This window comes from Ochotona curzoniae, unplaced genomic scaffold, assembly GCF_017591425.1.
Source record: "Ochotona curzoniae isolate NIBS_2020 unplaced genomic scaffold, NIBS_Ocur_1.0 contig_3819, whole genome shotgun sequence".
Taxonomy (NCBI): Eukaryota; Metazoa; Chordata; class Mammalia; order Lagomorpha; family Ochotonidae; genus Ochotona; species Ochotona curzoniae.
This window is the reverse complement of record NW_024466004.1, coordinates 43,954,194-43,976,498: the sequence shown is the minus strand read 5'-3', so window position 1 is coordinate 43,976,498 and position 22,305 is coordinate 43,954,194. Positions and strand designations below refer to the sequence as shown.

Genomic DNA, 22,305 nt, shown 5'->3' with positions numbered 1-22,305 from the left:
TTGCCATAGCAAAATTTCTATTGTGTGTTTAAGATATTTAGTGTTCATGAGAAATGTAAGGTAGTAAAACACAAAATAACTCATACTTTTAAATTGGCATAAGCAGCAGAAATTATGAATATTAAAATATTTGTAAACTAGCTCTTTGTTTCAAAGCATTGGTTTTAAAATGAATAATGAACAAAAGCTGAAGTTCACTTAATATATCCTGTTATGGTAAGATATGGTATATCGAAGAATTCTTTTGCAAACATCCTGTCACTTGATGAGAACCAACATTTAACTTGATTTGATGACTGTATAAATAAGACTTGTGGTCACCAGCTATTTATGAATCAGTGGCCTTTTATTCTTTTTGTTCTGGGAGAATTTTCCCAGGTGCTAAGATGCAAAACTGATTTTTATAGACATCGTAAGCAGTCATGTAACTAGCTTTTAGGTCACTGAATAATCCAATGTCCAATCATTGGTGCCCAGTGCTCTCAGTTCTCTGTGATCCCAAGTACTACATTTAAAGATGCAAACATGGTGGAGGGGTTCGGTAAAGCATTTCCAATGTACATTTTGTTTCCTTCTACCAATTCTTCTAACAATGTCTTAGGATCCAAGCTGGGCAGTAGTTCATATGTTTTATGCCAAAATAGTTCTAGCCTGTCAAAATATTTTATGACAGCTTGAATAAAGAACCATCAGAGACCCATTTGAGATTCAGAAGGTTACCTCCAATCTAGCTCCCTTATCAAGAACAAAAAGAAAAAAAAAGAAAGAAAACATTGAAGGAAAGAGAGGATAAAAAGGGAGAAGATGGCTCATTATCCATCTGACTGCCAATCTAGGAGGTTAACCTATTGTTTTCTTCCCTTCTCTCTTTTTCTCTTCCCCCACCCTCTTCCCTATCCTCCTTCTTCTCTCTTTTCTCTTTCTATCCCCTCTCTCTTTTCTGCTTGTGTTGTTTTTCATGTTCAGCTTTAGTTACAAATGAGCATCTGTCAGTTTTATAAACTGCAACAATATTTAAGACAATCACTTTTGGATAAACAGTCAACTACAGCAGAATAAATCAAGATTTTTAAGTCCCATTTTCCTTTATACATTCTGCTTTTTTGTTGGTTATATGTTTATTTTATTTAAAATATAATCCGAATGTGATGACAAGCACAGTTAGGCTACAGTGTAATATATAAGGAAATACATTGTTCTGCATATAGTAAGTTTTAATGAGAAGATTGTTCAGTGGCTTTGTTAAAAACAATAAAGAATTTCTGAGGATATAATGTAGTTTTTTCATTGCATTCATATTACCAAATATATGCCTATCTCTATCGTGGTCTTTAGCCAAATGATTATATTTGGTATTCATTATTGTAATTGAATTTAATTTAACGTTGACATATCATTATCTGTTACCTGCATGCTTCTGGGTGCATTTTAAGATTTTTAGCTTTTTAAGATGATTCTGTGTTGTTTAAACTTTGACTACCTTTAGTGAAGCATATTGGCTACCTCCTCATAGCAGTTAAGATCTTCCAAAGCCTTATAACTGAAAGTTCATATAAACCATTAATTTTTTAAATCACTGTCATATTTGGTGAACAGACCCAGGAATATTGTAAATTTTATAACTTTACTCTGTACTTTGTACATCTGGCCTCTATTACCTTTCAAGGTGAAGATGAAACTGTTTTTAGAATATTTCTCTTTGATTGTGTGATAGCAATCCTTCATAACTTGTATTAATTTTGTGTATGTGTCAACGGTGGTTGGTCTTTAAAAAAATAAATCAAAAGAATAAGTAAACTGTCTAAATGTTTTTAATATTGCTGTCAGTGTAGTAGCCTACCTGTAAATGAAATGTCTTCTTTTCCCAGTGTATTAATTTGATTGATTGATTGACTGATACATTTACAAATGTGTTTCCAAGTCTATTACAAAGTTCAATATGGCTTAAACTAAGCCATGATAGCAATGAATTTAATTAAACTTCTAGTCTGAAAGGCATGTCAGAAAGTTTGGTGGATGTACTTTGTTGATTTACTGGAAAAGCAATTCAGCCAGTAATCTATGAGCTGGATCCCATGTTACCTATAGAAGCTTGCAGATAATACATATACGGCAGCAGACTGAAGTAGTCTGTTAAGACGCTGTGAATCAGGTGATGTGGAAGCAAGTTCACTGTTCCAAGGAGCACTCTGCATAATGAAATTCCTGGGCTGACTGCACAATAAGTGCTTTGCTTCATCACAGTCATGCTTTCTTACATCATTACAGTTAAATTTCCAGGCACCAAAACCTACATTGACCCTGAAACCTATGAAGACCCAAATAGAGCTGTCCATCAATTCGCCAAGGAGCTAGATGCCTCCTGTATTAAAATTGAACGTGTGATTGGTGCAGGTAAGACTGTTGTAGCTTCCTTTTTAGGCTGTTCCATTTAGCCAAGATCGAAAGTCATACATCATAATGACAGGCAAATAATTATCCTTCAAGTATAGAACTTTTAAATTTGCCTAAACTGTTGGAAGCAATGAGGCTGCACTTGTTTATGAAATCTTAAGGGAAAAAATGAAAAAGAACCATGTAGCAGAGAATCTGTATATATCTGATTTTCTGTCAAAGTTTTAAGAAACTGTTCTAAGCTGTTGCTTAATGATTCTGGCCTATAGTTCAAGAATAAGATTTTGAAATGTCAAAGTTATCTTGAATCTGTTGGAATATATACTCTCCACTTGATTTACTATCTTCTTGCTAAGCTCTTTTTTTTTTTTTTTTGCACTGGTAGAGAATTAGCTGCTGTTCCATTTCAAATCTATGTAGAAAATTAGCATCCATGAATTATTTACGCAGTGTTATTGCTATGTGTATAGTGTGCTTTCACAATAATTGTACATTTTTAGATCCAACTCCCTTAAATCTAGCAGACATTACTGCACATAATTTCCAGACTTTTTAATCTTTAATAAATATTTTATTCTAAAACTTTAAAAGCACTAGCAACATTTAGAATTACTAATGTGTCCTTTATGGTTTAGTAAGCAGTGTAGGGTACACAATGTGTTTCACATCTAGAAGGTGACACTGAAAAATAGTTTGTTAATCCAGTTGAAAAATTATAGGCTGTGTAATAGAGAGCAAGCTTCATTTCTACTGAAGAGCTGCAGTATACTCTTCAGTGTTATTCCCATCCAGCCATTCTTTTCAAAATGATTTTCAGCATGTTTAGAAAATAGCAATACTTATCCACTTGAATATGTTGAAAATAATTAAGGAATGTTTAAAGTATTTATGAAAATGCATTATTAGTTGTTTTTATCAAAAGAACTTTTGAAAATTTTTGTAGACTTTGAGAAAGAAAGTAGTGTAGATTGTTGACACACATCTGCTTCTTCTGTTAACTCAGGAGAGTTTGGAGAAGTCTGCAGCGGCCGTTTAAAACTTCCAGGCAAAAGAGATGTTGCTGTGGCCATAAAAACCCTGAAAGTTGGTTACACGGAAAAGCAAAGGAGAGACTTTCTGTGTGAAGCAAGCATCATGGGCCAGTTTGATCATCCAAATGTTGTTCATTTGGAAGGAGTTGTTACAAGAGGTAGATATTGATGATCTCTTTCATTTACCAGAATTTACTACTATTGCGTTTGTCAAAAAAAAAAAATTAAACTGTGGATGTATTACCTACTCTAAATGAATGTACTTCTTCCCAGTGTGTCACTAACTAAAATCATTCTTCTTTTTATGTTGCCACCTCAGAGTAAAACACAAAAATCAGAAATAACAAATGCAGATTTGAGTTGAAGAGCAAATCAAATAGCTGCAATGACTGGCAAATATTTGTATTTAACATCAAAAGCTTTAAAAATGCTACCATTTATGCTGTATATTTTACATGAAATTTCATTTTTGTGAGTGTTTCTCACAAAAGCACAACTGGAAGAACATGTGGACTTTTACTTCATAATTCATGACCATGATATTAGCAGACATTTAAGGAGTTTCTGGACACAACAACAGCACTAAAAACATCAGAAACACCCATGTGATCAACTGTTCAACCTCGCAAAGACTGAAATGGAAGCGGGAGAAGGAATGATCCTAATATTTTGGTAACAATATTGAAAATAACTGTCTGGATTGCTTTCTTTTTTAATTGTAGGGAAACCAGTCATGATTGTAATAGAATTCATGGAAAATGGAGCCCTAGATGCATTTCTCAGGGTAAGGACTAAAATTATCCTCCTTTCCAATATAATAATAATATCAAACTTTATTTCAGAATATAAAAAGAAAACATTACATTTTGACTCATGAGAAAATCATATCTGAAAATAAAATTAATAAACATCTGGAATGGAATAATCTAGAACCTATTGGATATTTAAGTGATACAATATGATTTTTCTTAAATGTCCCATTTATCATGTTAGCTGAGCTACAAAAGATATTGGAAGAACTCTGGTTTGCTTATTTCAGAACATAATAAACGATCCTAAATGAAAAATTATAACAAAACTAAAAACTGAGAAAATCATTCGATGTTGGTGTTATGATCCCTACTCTGCTCTTCAGTATTGTCTCTGATATGTTTTTAAATAAAGCCCAGGCCTAATATACACTTACTAAATGCTGTTTTTGAAAATTTTTCTGAAAGGCAGAGTTACATATTGAGAGAGAAGGGAAGGCAGGGACACAGGGAGATTTTCCATCTGCTGGTTCACTCCTGAAATGGCTGCAATGACCAAGGCAGGGCCAGGTCGAAGTCAAGAGCCAGAGGTTTCTCTGGGTCTCCCATGTGGGTAAAAGGGCCCAAGTGTTCAAAACATTTTCCACTGCTTCTCTAAGTACATTAGAAGGGAGCTGGATTGAATGTGGAGCATAGAGATCTGAAAGCAGCATTCATATGGAATGGTGAAATCCCAGGTGGCCAGTTACCTTGCAACATAATATAGGCCCCACTAAATTAATACACTGTGATTTTTTTTCAAGTGATAAATCCTAAATATTTAAATATGCATCTTTATATTCTCGGAAGTTTTTGACCTAATATGAACACATGTTAACTTCTTGGAATAAGAAGACATACAAAAAAGTTTAACATGATCTAAAATGATCTTTTAATCTAGATTTAAGAGCAATCAGGATTTACAGAAACTTATTGCAAAATCATGATGTGAAAAGCTGTCTAATCTTTGGAGCATTATCTAGGAAGTTAATTAATTGGTACCATCATTGGCTGTATGGCATTTGAAGAAGGAAAATCTATGAGTTGAGAAAATGAGTTAGAAATATAGTGGCATGCCTCATTGAAAGCAGGTCACAACCCCAATTGCCAGAAGATTTTAGGGAATCTTTTTTGCAAGTAATCTTATTGGAGCAAAACAACAAAAGGAATGAAATGAAAACAGTCGCTGTAATCATGATCTACTTCTTACCTTTCCTTCATTTTGACTCAAATATTTCTTTTTTCCTTTGAAGAAAAAATGTAATATGCATGTAGATGTTTTATATATTGTATATACTTTTATGTCATTGGGTTGGAAAAATAATTGCTTCCCAGGGCTAAGATTTTTGGATATTTTATTTTAAAATTAATTTTGAAATTAGCATGTGTTCGCTGTCCTGCATCGATGGACTTAGTGCGCAGAGCCTATAACACCATGTATTGGTGAGATAGCCAGAATTCTTTAGTGGCATCAGGCTTTTCTAGACTGAAGCTCACATAGAATAAGGGAGGAGCTGTTGAGGAGCTTACGTAGTTCCCATAAACCTTTCTGTGGAACCCATCAATTGTTTGCACACCCTTGTTTAAAACTATCTTTTTGTTTCATACATCCAATCAAGTGTTCTCACTCAAATGATATCAGATCAGCTGTTCTCATACAAATGATACGCTTTCAATTGTTATCCTATGTTCCCTGTGCTTCCACAAATCATGGTGTCCTTCTACAAGCACATACATTTGAACTTGTATTATTTAAATCTGAAAAATAGACTCTTACATTGAATAATATTAAAATCTAAACTGGGGACAAGAGTTTGGCCTAATTATTAAGACAGTGGACACTCTGCCCATGTCACATATCACAATGCTTCAGCAAAACACCAGCCTCCAGCAACTAATTTCAGCCTCCTGCTGTTGGACACCTTGGGTGGCACAAGTGATGGGGGCAGCAAGTGATACCTCAACAGGTTGGATCCTGCCACCCACATGAGATACTTGAACTGAGTTTCTGCCTCCTGGATTCAGCCTTGCTAAACCCTGGCCAGTGTGGGTATTTGGGGCATGAGCTAGCAATCTGAAAATTTTTCTCTTCTCTCTCCTTTCTCTCTTTCAATTCTCTGTGTGTGTGTGTCTCTTGTCTGTCTGCCTCTCTTTCACACACACACACACACACACACACATACGCACAAACACATGTGTATATTATATAACAGAAGATTGTAAATATGAAATGCTTAACTATCAAGTCAAAATGTGATTTTTCCCTACAAATGTGAATTATATATAAAAAATAATTAAGCATTTTCATCATATAATATTAAAAGGTAAGTATGCATTCCTTTTCATCATGGCTTTTGTGCCTTTTAAAGTACAACCTACCCTACTTTTGTTTTGTCTTCTTGCAGAAACATGATGGTCAGTTTACAGTCATTCAATTAGTAGGAATGCTGAGAGGAATCGCTGCTGGAATGAGATATTTAGCTGACATGGGATATGTTCACAGAGACCTTGCAGCTCGCAATATTCTTGTCAACAGCAATCTTGTGTGTAAAGTGTCAGATTTTGGTCTGTCCCGGGTCATAGAGGATGATCCAGAAGCTGTCTACACAACCACTGTAAGAAAAAGTCTGCTATTGTACTTCTTCATACTTATTCATATTTTCCTACCAAGAAACAGGGATTAGTAATGCAAAAATAAGCAGGAAAAATGTCAGTTGTTGTCAGCTGTTTGCACTTACATTTTTCTCCTTTTGAAAGTATTTTTATTGTTGTTCAGATTACACGTAGGCCTAGAAAAAAGTGGAAACAGTCATAATATTCCTAGGATATCCAGGGCTATCAGATAACTAAGAGTTCCCCGGGAGATAACACACATCTTGGGAGGAAGAGGGTGATGGTTCAGGTTGTTACATACATTTTCTAGCTACTACCTCATAATTGTAACAAGAAATGGAGCCATATTTTAACTTTTTAAGGAATATGAACTATACTGATTCCTTTAATTTTTGAAATATTTGAAAAAAATTTTTTAAGCTTTAAAATCCCGATGTTCCCATTTTGCTCCATCAGTAGCTATGCCTAATTTGTCATTTTCTTTTCATTAAACTTATGACTACAAAGGGTTCATTAAAATCAATTGTACTACCAATGAAAATATGTGACTGCCTCTATGGAAATAGATTTATAACTTAAAATATACTTACAGATATTCAAGATTGGTAGGGCCAGTATTGATGAACTGCCGGACAGTTACAAATGTAGTTGATGGTACCTTAACGTATAGTCATAAATTATTTGTAAATTATTATACACAATTTAAATGTCAATTTCTTTTTATATCAGGGTGGAAAAATTCCAGTAAGATGGACAGCACCTGAAGCCATCCAGTATCGAAAATTCACATCAGCCAGTGATGTATGGAGCTATGGAATAGTAATGTGGGAAGTTATGTCTTATGGAGAACGGCCTTACTGGGACATGTCAAATCAAGATGTAGGTGTTATACTGAATAAACAAAAAGAGTTTACTACCTTAATATCCATCATTATTGGAAAATGTATCTTGCTAATATCCAATTAAGAAGAATTAAGAATATATATAAATATATTTTAGTTTCTGTTATTACCACAGAGAGTAACAATGATTACAATAAATGTATGATTCTATTACTTTGATTTTGATTTTGAAGAATCATTTTCTCTTTTTCATTTCTGGACATAATACAAGCAACAGAGTATCATGCTCCTTAACAAAACCAGTGATGCTGTGCTTGCACTTCTGTGCTGGTAAAATCACAAAAGAATTAAGATGTATTTGTGAGGAGAAGGAAATGTTTGTACTTTCATTGCCTTTTGGTGATAGATTTTAATTACATTTTAATATCATCTATCTAAATTTTTAATAGCATTTACCTGTTTAATCTCAATTATCTTATCAATATGAATTATCATTTGTCTACACTTTATTGTAAGCAATGATTGGTGTTACATGATGGCATTTAAGAATGTAATCACACTGAGTGTATCCTTGGTAATTAGTAAAACATATATATATATATATATAGGCCATAAGGTTGTACTAAGACCAAATATGTTGTATCAGTTTAAAAAAATAAGCCAGTGTTAATTTATATGTTTCATGCACAAGACCACTTATAAAACAATGAGGCACAAGTTCAAGTGAGTATTTCTTGCTGTTACATTGAATTTTATACAATTGTGAATTTCTTGTGTCAAAAGCATTAGGATATTATTGGATTCATATAATCCATCCTAAAATGTGACTGAGATTTAGATTAATCTAGAACAGGCTTAGCAACTGGTAAGGTAGCAGGAGTTGAACCACAGGAAGAAGAGCTTACGCATAACAGATTAGACAGTTCCCTAAGAAAGCACCAGGTGCCCAGAAGTGCAGGATTGTAAAGGTGCAGGGAGCCCAATCCAAGGCTCCTGCTTTTGCAGCAGGGATTTAGGACGGTGGTGGTAGTTACGAATGAAGATGAGGTCAGGGTAAGATGATGAAGGTCTGTTCTGAGAGCTTCAGACTAAAACAGTAGGAGTATTTAAGGAAAAAAAAAAAAGCTAGCATTACCATTCAGAAAAAAAGATATGACTAACAAACTGGTTGGGAATAATTTTTTTTGAAGTTTCATAAACAGAAGGTAACTGCAGTCAGAATCATTTCCAAAAGCAGTCTTGAAAACTGTAGCATTCAACATAATCTTTGCAGTTTTTGAATTATCTACTTAAAATTCATCTAGCTCTTATAATTAGCAAGTAAATCTTCTTAGGTGACTGAGGGGGAACTATTCAAATATTGTTGGGAAGGCTGTTTTCCCGATGTTTATCCACATTTATGCCTTGACTGAAAACTGGGAAGGTTTTAAATTAGGCAAATCTTTTGGTATTTTGGATGGAGTGATAATATGCAACATTTTCATTTGTGTTTTTTTGTTTGTTTTTATTTTTGTTTTTCAAAGATGAAAGTCTACATGATGAGTCTGTTTGGCAGAGCCAAGGTTGTTAATATTTGACAGGTCTCAGTGTCAAAGATTTCATGGACTGTCAAAATATGGGCAAACAAATCCTTAGGGCCGAGAAAGAGAAATATTTACATTCCCTAGGCACTCCATAGAGTTTCATTTCTTTTGACACCTTCCTTCTGTAGTAGACTCAAATATAAAGGGAGAATGACAGGAGTATAAGATGACTTAAATTCAAAGTTCAGATAACATCTACAAAGGGAAAATGGAAATGGCTAAGATAGAATAATTTTCATTTTTAAAATTCCATAAATATTATTTATTTTCTCTTAAAAATAAAAATTATAAATGCAGAATTGCTAAAAATATTAATGAATGTTAGTAAATTTCTGACCTTGAAAATGTAGTTCGATAATATTGAAGATCTAAACTAATATTTACATTGGACCCAAGTTAGTGAAGTAATAAAACATAATATATGTAGCTCAATTTATATGTTGAAATGCATATTAATATTCCTCTCTTTGGGTAATACTAATTTTTTGTACTTATGATGTTAAAGTGCTATTTAAAGAATTATATGTTTAATTTTCAATATGCAGATGGAGGAAATCTGTATGATTCAGACAATTGTGAGATAAAATTTTCTGGATGAAAGTTTTAAATGTTGAGTCTGTAGTAAGAATTTACAAACACTTAGAGGTCTTTGAGCCCCCAACACGCATGGAATATCTTGTGTATGTATATAGTCATATTATATTTTTTAGACAAGGTTTCGTTTATCAGAGTTTCAGTTATATTCAAAATTTTTAAGACTTATTTACTTTTTAAGATTTATTTTTATTATATTATTTTTTCATTGGAAAGTCAGATATACAGAGAGGAGAGACAGAGGGGAAGGTCTTCCGTCCGATGATTCACTCCCCAAGTGAGCGCAACGGCCCATGCTATGCTGATCCAAAGCCAGGAGCCTCTTCCGGGTCTCCCACGCGGGTGCAGGGTCCCAAAGCTTTGGTCCGTCCTCTACTGCTTTCCTGGGCCACAGGCAGGGAGCTGGAAGGGAAGTGGGGCTGCCAGGATTAGAACCGGCGCCCATATGGGATCCCGGGCGTGCAAGGTGAGAACTTTAACCACTGCGCCACTGCGCCGGGCCCAAGACTTATTTATTTTTATTGGAAAGTCAGATTTATAGAGTGAAGGAATGACACAGAGAAAGATTTTCCATCTTCTGTTTCACTGTCCAAGTGGCCCCAATTGAGCTGAGTCAATCTAAAGCCAGGAGCCAGGAGCCTCTTTCGGGTCTCCCATGCAGGTACAGGGTCCCATGACTTTGGGCTGTCCTCAACTGCTTTCCTGGGCCAAAAGCAGGAGCTGGATGGGAAGTAGAGCAGCTGGGATATGAACCAGTACCCACATGAGATCCCAGGTGTGCAAGGGAGGACTTTGACCATTAAACTACTGCACGAAGCCCAACATTTAATGTTTTGAAAGAAAGATAAAAAGTTCTTTCTATAACTAAATGCATTTAGACATAATAAATAATAGAAAAAATAAGATTATTCTATTGTCCTTCAAACAATTATCTTTCTTTTAGCCTAGATGGATTTTTGTAAGTAAACCAGTTAACTTGGTATTGGTTAAATTTGGCTGTGAGAAATTTGTTTGGGATTTAGAAAGACCTCAATTTTTTTTAATTAATTACATAGCATTATGTGACACAGTGTTATGGGCACTGGAATTCCCCACACCCCTTCCAAAACCCTCTCCCCTTGGTGGATTTCTCCACCTTGTTGCATTACCACAGTTCAGAATCAGTTGAGGTTCTTTCATTGAAAGCATTTACCAAGCATAAAGTCCAGCATCTTATCTTAGTGAGTTCAATGATTTCTTGGTGAGACCATCTCTGGTCTGAAGGTAGAGCTGGCAAAGCATCATCTCAATCAATTGAAAGCCCCGACATAACATCAACAACTATTTACAACATCATGGCATAATTGACATGGTATTGATTAACAATATGTTAATAGGAAAATGTGGCTTCTTAACTACATCCTGTGACTTCTTCATAGACATTTCAATTTTTGGTTTATATTCAACCGGGTACCATACACCTCAAGATGGCTATAGATTACTATTCAACTGTCTCGTCTATTTTTATTTTGGTATTTAGCTGTTTATAGTGTTGAAGAATGATTTTGCTGAACTTAGTTGTTTTTCAGATGGTCTGAACTTGAGAAAGCCCTCAATTTTTGAAAGCGTCAGAATTTGATGATCTTTTTAAAGATACCATGAAAACAAGAAATGTAAGCTTATACTTACATTTCTAAGGAACTTCACAAAACTCCAAATTGAGTGCTGAATGAGATATTTCTGTAATGACAGTAAAGAAATAGAAACAGGGATGATGTGGATGTCAACGAGTTAGAGAGTCATGACTTTAACTTCACATTGTACAATACTATCGTATTGTCTTTCAGACAAGTATCTCTTTTTAAAAACATATGTATTTATACTTATTTGCAAGGCACATTTTAAAGAGAGAGAATGAGAGAGAGAGAGAGAGACAGAGACAGAGAGAGAGAGAGAAGGTATTCCATAAGCTGGTTCACATTCCTCAAAGGCTGCCATGACCAGAACTGATTCAGTTCAAAGCTAGGAGTTTCTTTCTGGGCCTCCTAGGCGGGTGCAGAGTCCCAAGGTTTTGGGCCATCCTGCACTGCTTTCTCAGGTCACAAACAGGGAGCTGGATGGGAAGCGGAGCATGAACTGGGACACATGAAGCAGCACCCTTATGGAATGCTGGTACTAACTGGCAGAGGATCAACTTGTGAAGCCACCATACCTGTTCCGAGACAACTTCCTTTTCATGAATATGCATCTTGATTAGTACAATTAAACTTCTTATTCTCAAGTTATGAAATTTTGGAATTCTTTATCATATACATTTTTTGTTTATAGTAGTCAGCAAAATTATTTTTCTTATTCAAAGTTAAAGCAAAAATTATGAATTTACTGGTAGGTAATATTTTTTTTCTATAAAAAGCTGTGACAAAAAAAATTATTCCTTAAACTCATCCAGTAAAAGTCATTTAATACTTTGACATCTAAATTTGTGACAACTAAATTTAATGTGGGCTAAAATTTGTGCTAGGTAGTTTTAATTGTAAAGATCATCAGTAACTTTGGTGTGTACTTTTTCATATCAAGATACAAATCATGATTTCATTTGGTAAAACCTTGTTACAATCCTGTAAACATGAGCTGTATAAAATGTGAGTGATGTTTTTGTGAGGCTAATAAAGTGAGAATGAATTTCGAGCAGAAGATAGAATCAGAAGTGTTATACCTTATTTTAAGTGATTAGAGGCCCATTATAATAAGGTCTTCCTGCACTCCTCCTTATCTTAATTACATTGGCAACTGGGAGTAATATGAAAACACCTATCATGTTGTTCTTTCGCTAAGTGTTTCCAGAAAGGATGTGCAAAAAAAAGAGAAGTTCCTTGCTTCAGCCTCTGGTCTTTTTTTTTTTTTTATGTTACTTATACTCCTTTGAGATCTAAATGCAGAATTGTGTATGAATGTTTTTCTTTGACTTATACTAAAACACTAAGTCTGAATCTGAGCAGACAAATCTCGGAAATTTTTGATAATTTTAAAGTTCAGTGAGTAATTATGTAATCTGCTACGAGATTCATGCACTGCACCCGTGCACTCTGTTGTTTCCACTATATTTTCAAATAGTGCTTCCCCCCCCCATTTGGAAATAGAATTCTTTGTTAACAACATGCATTCTGTAAGTGTGTGTCTGTCTCCAGTAGCTTAGCCGACCTGGTGCCAAGTAAAAACAAGGAGGACAACGACTCGAGGTGAAGGAACAAGAACATTTAATCTTCAATAGTTGAGGAGCTAGCAGATATTAGAGTCCCAGGGCTTCCTTTGCTAGGTAGGGTTGCTTTGGGGTTTAAGTAGGGGATATAAGGAGAAGTGGTATTTGTAGTGGAAATCCTGAGACAGCTGCAGGACTCTGGTGTTTGGTGCCAAGTCTTGTTTTGGTGTGGTGGCTCTTGAAGTACACAGGTGTTGAGAACACATCCAGCCTGACTAGGACCTCCTCTGCAAATGTTGAGATGAGGAACAAAGCCATGTATGCTTTAAAATATGGAAAAGCAGGATGCCAGCAGTTCAGACCTAAGACCTCAGCTTCCAGACTTCAAATTGAAGTAGAAAACTTCTTGTTTTATATTATTGTTGAATCCTGTTCCCTCTGTTGGAAGCCATGTGGTACTGACACTTTCCTTATTTCTTTGTGCTTCAAAGACTTTGTCTCAAGGATCAGTGTTGTAATAGTATACAGTGAGATGTTTGTGAGAATCAGATGGGATAATGTACGTTTAACATAGTACCGATTACCTAGTAAAGTATTCAGTAAATACCTGTTGTGATGGTTAGTTGGGTTTTTGATAGGTTATTTTGTTCTAGCAAACTAACCAAATGCATAAGCAAACAAACAAACAACAACACAAATAAATGGACTACATAATTTTGAGCTTCAGATTGTTCCAAATCAGCTCATCTTCTCCAATTTACATCAGAGGGTCTACCTTGGGTGACGCCAAACTGTTCTCTAAAGAACAGTTTTCCCAGCAACTGTCTTCAGTGCTCTTGTGGGTAGGACTGCAATTATTAGCAGAAGCTCTGGAATTCTAAGTTCCATATTTATTACAGAATATCTCTCAGCTTACATGTTATAGTTTGCTACCACTTCTTTAGCAATTATGTATTTAAACATTTATTTATCTACTGCTAATCCATTAAGATCTATAATGCAGTATATAGCTGGCACTTTTATATTGAGATCAGTGTTGTTTCTCTTATATGAAAATGATAATCACTTAATGTCTAGATTGCAATAAGGTCACTACAGAGATTTTTTTTTACTAACTTTTGTTAGAGCCATTTAATGGTACTGTACTTTTCTCATTGGTACAAAAAGAATCATACTGTGTTTAAAGCTAATGTATCCTAAATGCTGTTGTGAAAACTTGAAGCGTGAACTATGATAAGACCTAGGTTTACAGATTGCACAAACAAAAGGGAAATATCACTCTTCCTGCATTATTCCTTTCAGGACACAAAATGGGAAGTGACAAGCAGGGATATAAGTTAGAAGATGGTTAAAACAAAAAAGACTAAACTAACTTTAAGAAAATTAGAATGGAGTTCCACTAAATCAGAATTTTCATAAGCTAAAGAACAGCTCATCTCAAATATCAGAAAAACTACCCTTTCTCCAGTGGAAAAATCCCCCACTTTGTCTATTGTGTGGTCATTTGGAATATATAAAGTCTGAGAAGTAACTAGTTTGTTTATTCACAATTTGAATCATTGTTTAAACTATTTAACCCAAATTTCCAAAAGTGTATTGTATTTACTTTCATCTAAATTGTTAAATGCATAACACTTTTGAATCTAAGTATAGTGATTTTCTGGGAATGCTGCACAAAGCCACATGAAATTCATTACATTTAAAATAGCTTTTTTGAAATATAATTTTCTACATATGTATATTTGTGAGTTTTGTAGGCCTACAATGTGTGTATGTTAGCATCCATGATGTGCAGCTTGTTAGAATGGCTATTTTTAGGAATGTTCACTGGCAGTGATATACACCATGCATTTATGCAGCCAAACACAAGGAGAATCTATGGCTTCCATTGTCATTTCAGAAACAACATTGATCAGAACATTCAAGCTAAGATAGTTTCCCCATAATTTTTGCAGGTGTATAAAAAAGGTCGCCATAGTTTGAAAGTTTACAGACTTCACTTTAGGTCACAATTTCATCATTTCATACAGACTTTTTCTAGTATTTAGCATATAGATGTTGTGTTGAGAAAATAGAACTATCACAAAGTGATTAACTAAATGGCTGTTCATATGTGCCAAAGAAGGCTGAGGCAGTTGGACATGGGGTGGTTGAAGCAGTAGACGGTTGAGGAGGAGATACTAAATTCAAATAAAAATACAGCATGCGAGATCCCTGGGGACTATCTGGGTGAGAATATCTAGGAAATGGATGGAAATATAATCTAGTGGTCAGCACGGATTTCAGGATAAGAGTTTATGTTAGAATAGTTTTCAAAACTGTATCTTTAAACTTTTCAGTATGAAAAAGCATATTTCTGTTAAAGCAAAAATTGATTCTGTTTTACCAAAATATTTATTCAAAAATGGTGCAAGCTACATTTTGATTACAAAATTTTGCTTTTCCATTTGATATTACTGAATGTCATATTTAGGTATATGTGTCCTTGAAAATATCAAGATCAACATTACTTAAAGCTATTTTTTGTAACTCTATGTTTAACTTTATTTTTTCAAAAATTTAAGAATATCTATGTTTTTAAAAAGCATTTATATTCCTACTACTGTTATAATAGGTTTTTTTATTTGTCCTTGGATAATATTTTATTATTTTATAATCTGTTTTTCATATGCTATTTGCCTTCCTAGTGTTTTTCCTGTTTTGGCCAAATTGGTAACAATGTCTTATTTTTAAGATCTATTTTTAATCTATATATAAATTAAAGAATAAATATAAATAACTAACATTTGAAAATTTGGATTACAAGGTAGAAGTGTTTATGGAGAGTCATTTTTCATTAACATTCAAGATTGGTGTAAATAGGACCAGAACTTCTAGATATTATTATATATATAAATAGGCAGTGGTATACTGATAAAGCTTTAAAAATCAATTCTAGTATGAGCCTTCGTCATCCCCCTTGCTTTTCAGTCTGCCAGTTTGAGGTCACTGAGCTTAAAATTGGGAAATGATTCAATCACCTTTCATAAATCAATTTAAAGACTAGCACACCATTGTAGCTAAAATCACTAGACACTATGCTTGATATTATATTATAGTAGTATTGTTTTTGGTAATTTTTTTTCAAGAAAATTCTTATATTATGAAATCCTACAGAAAACTTTCATTTGAACCTATGAAGTATTAATGTGTTTTGGTTCAGTCTGTGTACTTCAGAATTTCCTTTTATTACATACTTGCAGAATTTTTAAACTCATGAGCAAATGTGTGCACTCACAAGCGTATACAGGTAAAATAAAGTTCTGTAACATTTCCCTTTTGAAAACCTTTGGGGTTATATTAAAAATATTTCCATCCTCTACACCCTGGGCGAATTTAATTGCTGTTGGCTATTGCCAAGTTAACTAGGAAATGTCATCATATCCTGCACTTCATGCACCCTTTATATTTATAGATGTTTTGGAAAAAGTAAGTAAGTCTTTTGGAAAACAATGTGCCTCCCTCTTATTTGAATACATCATTTTGCCTACCATGCAATTTGTTTCATTATAATTGAACCTCAGTCAGTAATATTTGAATATCCTTTTGGTTATTAGGTTATAAAAGCAATAGAAGAAGGTTATCGCTTACCAGCCCCGATGGACTGCCCAGCTGGTCTTCACCAGCTAATGCTGGATTGTTGGCAGAAGGAACGTGCAGAAAGGCCAAAGTTTGAACAGATAGTCGGAATTCTAGACAAAATGATTAGGAATCCAAATAGTCTGAAAACACCCTTGGGAACTTGTAGCAGGTAAGGATTACCTAAAGGAATAGAGTCTGGAAGAAACCCAACTATTCGCATTTGCATATACTGTTTGATAATCTACTCCAATAGTTTGCTGAGTTCTCTATTGAAATACAAAAGCTTGTATATTTCATAGTTTCTTTCCAGAAATCTACCCTATTTTTAATAGGTATGTATTCATCATTGCATTATTTTCTTAAAAATAGTGTTATATAGCAATGTCTTTCTTAAAAAGATTTCCTAATTGGATGTTTAAAAAATATTTTTACTATTTTCCATGATACAGTTTTGTAGATATTGGGAACCCCCCTTCCATTCCCCTTTTCCCTCTCTGCCATTCTGTTATCCTATCCACCCTGCCCCCCCCATATTATTACAGTAGTATAGTTACAAGTCAAACATTCTGCAACATTTCAGCAACAAGGATTACAGATTCAGCATTCTACGATTCACCTGCACCATGGTATTGTAGGTACAGACAAGGTCTAAAAAAATCTAGCATTATATTATTCAGGTACGGTGAACTGCTTCAGCTGGATTTTTTTTCAAAACATGGCTTTTTATTTTTTCAAAATTAGAGTGTTGGTTTTGTTTGTTGTCTTAAATGTTTTGTTGTTACTATGTATATGAATAGTATTGATTTTGCTACTTGATGGGGAATTGTTTAATAAAATGCTTCTGAGTTGAAATATATAAAAGTAATTCAATCAATGAATTAAAAGATATGCCTATTGCTAAAGTCCATTCATTCTTTGCATTTCACTTATGTCAGTCTAATGCATGTTAGTAGTGATTTAGCTTCGGGCTCCCGGTAAACATAACGGTTGTATTGGTAGCATGTTGGGCACTTGGGGAGTTGTATTAAATCCCTCCTCATCAATCTGTACTGATACAATGTGCAGTGGGTGTATCATGTTCTCAATAGCACCTGATGGTCTAAACAATTTAAAACACAGGTAAGTGTTTAGAAAAGCAAATATGTATTCACTGATTCCAAATGATTCCAAATCCTGCTGATGTAAAAACACAAGGAAAGTCCAACCTCAGAATCAACATTCCTATGTAAAACCGAAGTTCAAGAATTTGTAGATATCTGGCAACAGAACACTTTAAACTTTTGCTACCATATACATGTTATGTGTATAGCAAATCAAATATTTAATTTCATTCTGTGCCCTTGGAACAAGTTTGTTTTTTTTTCCTTTAGAGTTCACGAAAATATTCACTTTTTTGTTTTATTCTTATCAAGGCCAATAAGCCCTCTTCTGGATCAAAATACTCCCGATTTCACTACCTTTTGTTCAGTTGGAGAATGGCTACAAGCTATTAAGATGGAAAGATATAAAGATAACTTCACAGCGGCTGGCTACAACTCCCTTGAATCCGTGGCCCGGATGACTATCGAGTAAGCTTAAACTTCTGAACTTATTTTCAAGAATTAAGTAAATTATATATTTATTACATCAGGTATCCTTATATTAAAGGGAGATGAGCCACAAAATCAGAATGAAACCAATCATTTAATCAGTATTTTCTATTTTCCAGGCAGTATGCCAACTAGTTCTTTGCACACACATTATTAAACCGTCATCACAATAGTTTTATTAAGTCCATGATTTTGTACCTATGTTTCACTGTGATGAGGTTAAGGCTCAGATAACTTAAATATTTTCCTCAAGCTTTCTAATAAGCAAAAGTGAATGCAGCACATAGACAGTGTTCGAAACAGTATTCAGTGAGGCTTTTCTCTTTCATTAGCCATTCTTTCATTTAAGTTCGCATTCACCACCAAATTTCTTTCATTGCAAGGGAGAAGTTCTTGCACTGTGTTTTTATTAGGCATTTAAATTTCAATATTTTATTGCTGGTGCCAAAATGCATGAGAGCATGTAATATGATTACTAAGGACAGTGGACATGCTTAAGGAAGTAAGTAATGAAAGGTTAAGGAAGTTTAATTCAATTAACTATAGGTAAGAGTTTAACAAATTTTGCAAGGTGTAAGATTGACAGGTTCGTTTATTTATTTATCTGCCACACATTTCAATAAAACTACTTGTTAAAATGCTATGATCTTGAAGTTGAAAGAAGTGCATTTTCCTCTCTGGCTACCTCATTGACGATGTGGCACTGGTAAATCTATTTAACATCTCTGAATCACATTTTCTTTGGTTACAAAATAAATGGGTGATATAATCCCTTCAGGCCAATGTGTGCGGAAATGGGAAGCAAAATTGTCAGGGTTCTACTTAGGGAATCCTATTTAAATAGTTTCATTAGAAGGATTTCAAGATTTTCAGATAAAACAAAGCAGCTACCAGATATTCTTTTAGCATGCGCTACACTTACTATCCTGGTCGGTTTTCTTCTAGTCACCATGTGAATGGTGTTGGCATATTTACACTCATATCTCCAAAGGTAAACATTTATAACCCCGGAAAAGCTGTTTCTCAAGGGACTGGTGTGACGTACTACAGTGCAATAACATTACCCTTTTTAGCCACTTGTAAATTCATACATTTTAGGCTATTAGGAAGAGGAAAAACATGTAAAATACGTTTTAACTTACCTCAGATATACACCATTATCCTTAGTATTGCAATTTTTTTCCTACCACACAGCCAAATGATTGATATAAACTAGATTAAATTTATTCAATAACCAATAATATGCTCAAAACTATTGTACAATAATAAATTCATAACATTTTTGTGGTCATTAATACCTTACAAGTTTTTCCACTGAATCCCAGAAAAATGTTTCAAATTTAAAAATTTCAACCTCAGTTAGTTTCCAGAGTACAGCTTTCCTAATAACATTTTCTACTTAGCCTGCACTAATAATTTAAGTTTTTAGTACGGTCTTCTTCTAATCGGCTTAAAAATAAGCATAATGACAAATTGAGAGCCAAAACAGAGTTTGTAAAAGAATTCAGGTTGATAAAATTGTCAACAAGATCAGAATACCTAGGAACTCTAAGAATTGTTAGTTCAAGATAAACAGATTAGTTCATTAAATACTTGATGACAGTTTAGAAACATATAAATGCTCACTAAGTTACCTAATAAAAATCGCATTTGTCTTTTGCAGGGATGTGATGAGTTTGGGGATTTCGCTCGTTGGCCATCAAAAGAAAATCATGAGCAGCATTCAGACTATGAGGGCACAAATGCTACATTTACATGGAACTGGCATTCAAGTATGATAAGCATTTCTCCCTCAGAAGGAAGATCACAGACTGGGGAGGACATGCTGGCCTTCAGTGTGCGCTTAGAATGCTGCTAGAAGACGGTTGGCATCCTGCGTCCTTCCTACGTGAAGATTGAAGAAGCACCACAGACTTGAACTCCTAAGTGCCACCAGAATATATAAAAAGGGAATTTAGGATCCACCACCGGTGGCCAGGAAAGACAGCAGTGACAATAAACAAAGTACTACCTGAAAAACATCCAAACACCTTGAGCTCTCTCTAACCTCCTTTTTATCTTATAGACTTTTTAAAATGTACATAAAGAATTTAAGAAAGAATATATTTGTCGAATAAAATCATGATCTTATTGTTAAAAATCAATGAAATATTTTCCTTAAATATGTGATTTCAGACTATTCCTTTTTAAAATCATTTGTGTTTATTCTTCATAAGGACCTTGTTTTAGAAAGTTGTTTATAGTTTTGGGCCTTTTTAGTGTTGAATCTATCACATATTATTATACTACACTGGGTACCTTTGAAAGAATCTCAAATTTAAAAAAAAAAATGATAGCATGGTTGAAGATATATCTCCGTCAGGACATTGGTATCCTTTTTGTGCCATTTTTTCCTTTCTGTTTAATCAGTGCTGTTTTGATATTGTTTGCTAATTGGCAGGTAGTCAAGAAAAAGGCAAGTTGCCAAGAGCTCTGATATTTTTTAAAGAGAAGTTTTTTTGTAAGATCAGACAGACAACACACTATCTTTTCAATGAAAAAAAAAGCAATAATGATCCATAAATACTATAAGGCACTTTTAACAGATTGTTTATAGAGTGATTTTATTAGACAGAATTTAATAAAAAGAATTCAAATTTTAGGTTTAAGACTATGTAATGAAAAGAGATACAGCACTTCATCTAAAGTGTTGGTGAAGGCAAACCTCTGACAGTAGCAACCATCCAGTGTTACTTAAAGCTTAATGTGAGCACATCAAGATGTTTTCAGCCTTGTAACGTTAGGAAATTTAGGAGAAGCAGTTAACATATATTTTATATCCTTTTTAATGCAGTCCAAATATGAAAGGAAATCATTTTTATATTCGAACTCCAAACATGATGCAAGGGGCAGTTCACAATTTTCATGACCCAACAAAGATTTTTGCTGCACCGAATATCATTGCAGTTCAAAACAAAAATGTATTTTATTTGTGAACACAGATGCAAGAAACTTGTTAAATGAAACAGCTCTTTTAACCCCAGAAAAAAGAAGTGGTCTGACTTTTTTTTAGCTTTATTTATTAAATCATATTATTTGATTACTATGTTAGAATTTCATGAGCAATAATTAAATGTGTCTTTATAGATATTTCAGGAATGTATACATATTATGAATAATGCTTTCCAGAAAATCATGAACTACCCCAGAAATGAACTGTTGTACTTCCAAAGAGAATTGGGCTGTTTATAATGATTTTAATAGAGAAAGATCCCAGGGATCGGTCATAATTGGTCTTCTTTGATCGTGTGGACATCCACAAACAAGCAAACAAATAACAGAAACAAAATCTGTAAATGTTCCTTTGTAAAACTTGTAAATTTTATTTATACTGTCTTGTTTTGTACACACATTTCTCTGTAGTGAGCTCTGGATACATTGAAAATGCACTATATTTTTCTATTTTCCTTACAGAGCATCACAAAAGAACAGGTATTTTCAGTGCTACATAATGTGTTTTCCCACATTTAGGACCAAAGATGGCTATAGAAAAACTCAAATGGATTGCTTCCCAAACCCCTCCCCAACCCTTTTTTTCTTTTAAATCACTGTACAGTGTTATTTGATATTTTAATTTATTTTTGACTGATTAGAAAAGAATCATTTTAATTTCACTAAAATGTTTTTGTCCCTATGGAAAAATAATCTGTAAAATAATTTTAATTAGCATAACACAGTCACCTAGACACTTCCATTTGTAATCTTTGTAATAGACTGTAAATATATTTTTGGAACTATAACACAACGTGCTTGAGGGTTATTTTTCAGTGTCTGCAGTGTATACAAGTGTTTATACTAAGTCCAGCACTTTACAATTCTAAGCAGTAGCATTGGCCTTTGTGAGAATGAATGAAAGAGTTTGAGTGAGTGTTCTTAATTCCGTTTGGATTCTGGACTCACTAATAATGAAGTTCTTTTCTTGTTCATAGCTTAAGGTGCTTATTTTTTCTATTAAATTAACAAAAAGCCATTCTAGAAATAGAAGACATAGTATGGTACACACAACCGGTGTCTTTCCTGCTTTTTCTAGCAC

The 22,305-nt window shown here is 34.0% G+C and overlaps 1 protein-coding gene across 6 annotated transcripts in view; it reads left to right on the top strand.

The window, feature by feature from the left end:
- The window catches only part of EPHA7 (EPH receptor A7), a 159,464-nt gene extending 137,452 nt beyond the window's left edge, over nt 1-22,012 (top strand). For 2 of the 6 annotated variants that reach the window (XM_040983089.1, XM_040983086.1), the window contains exons 10-17: nt 2,269-2,394; nt 3,398-3,583; nt 4,148-4,209; nt 6,619-6,828; nt 7,556-7,705; nt 16,620-16,813; nt 18,057-18,212; nt 19,897-22,012. In XM_040983089.1, the coding sequence (XP_040839023.1) occupies nt 2,269-2,394; nt 3,398-3,583; nt 4,148-4,209; nt 6,619-6,828; nt 7,556-7,705; nt 16,620-16,813; nt 18,057-18,212; nt 19,897-20,011 (1,199 nt within the window). In that variant the 3' untranslated portion in view covers nt 20,012-22,012. Of the gene's footprint in view, nt 1-407; nt 413-966; nt 1,794-2,268; nt 2,395-3,397; nt 3,584-4,147; nt 4,210-6,618; nt 6,829-7,555; nt 7,706-16,619; nt 16,814-18,056; nt 18,213-19,896 lie in introns of those variants that run through there. The other 4 variants (XM_040983088.1, XM_040983090.1, XM_040983091.1 and 1 more) reach the window with 3 other exon arrangements.
- The last annotated feature ends 293 nt before the right edge of the window (nt 22,013-22,305 follow it).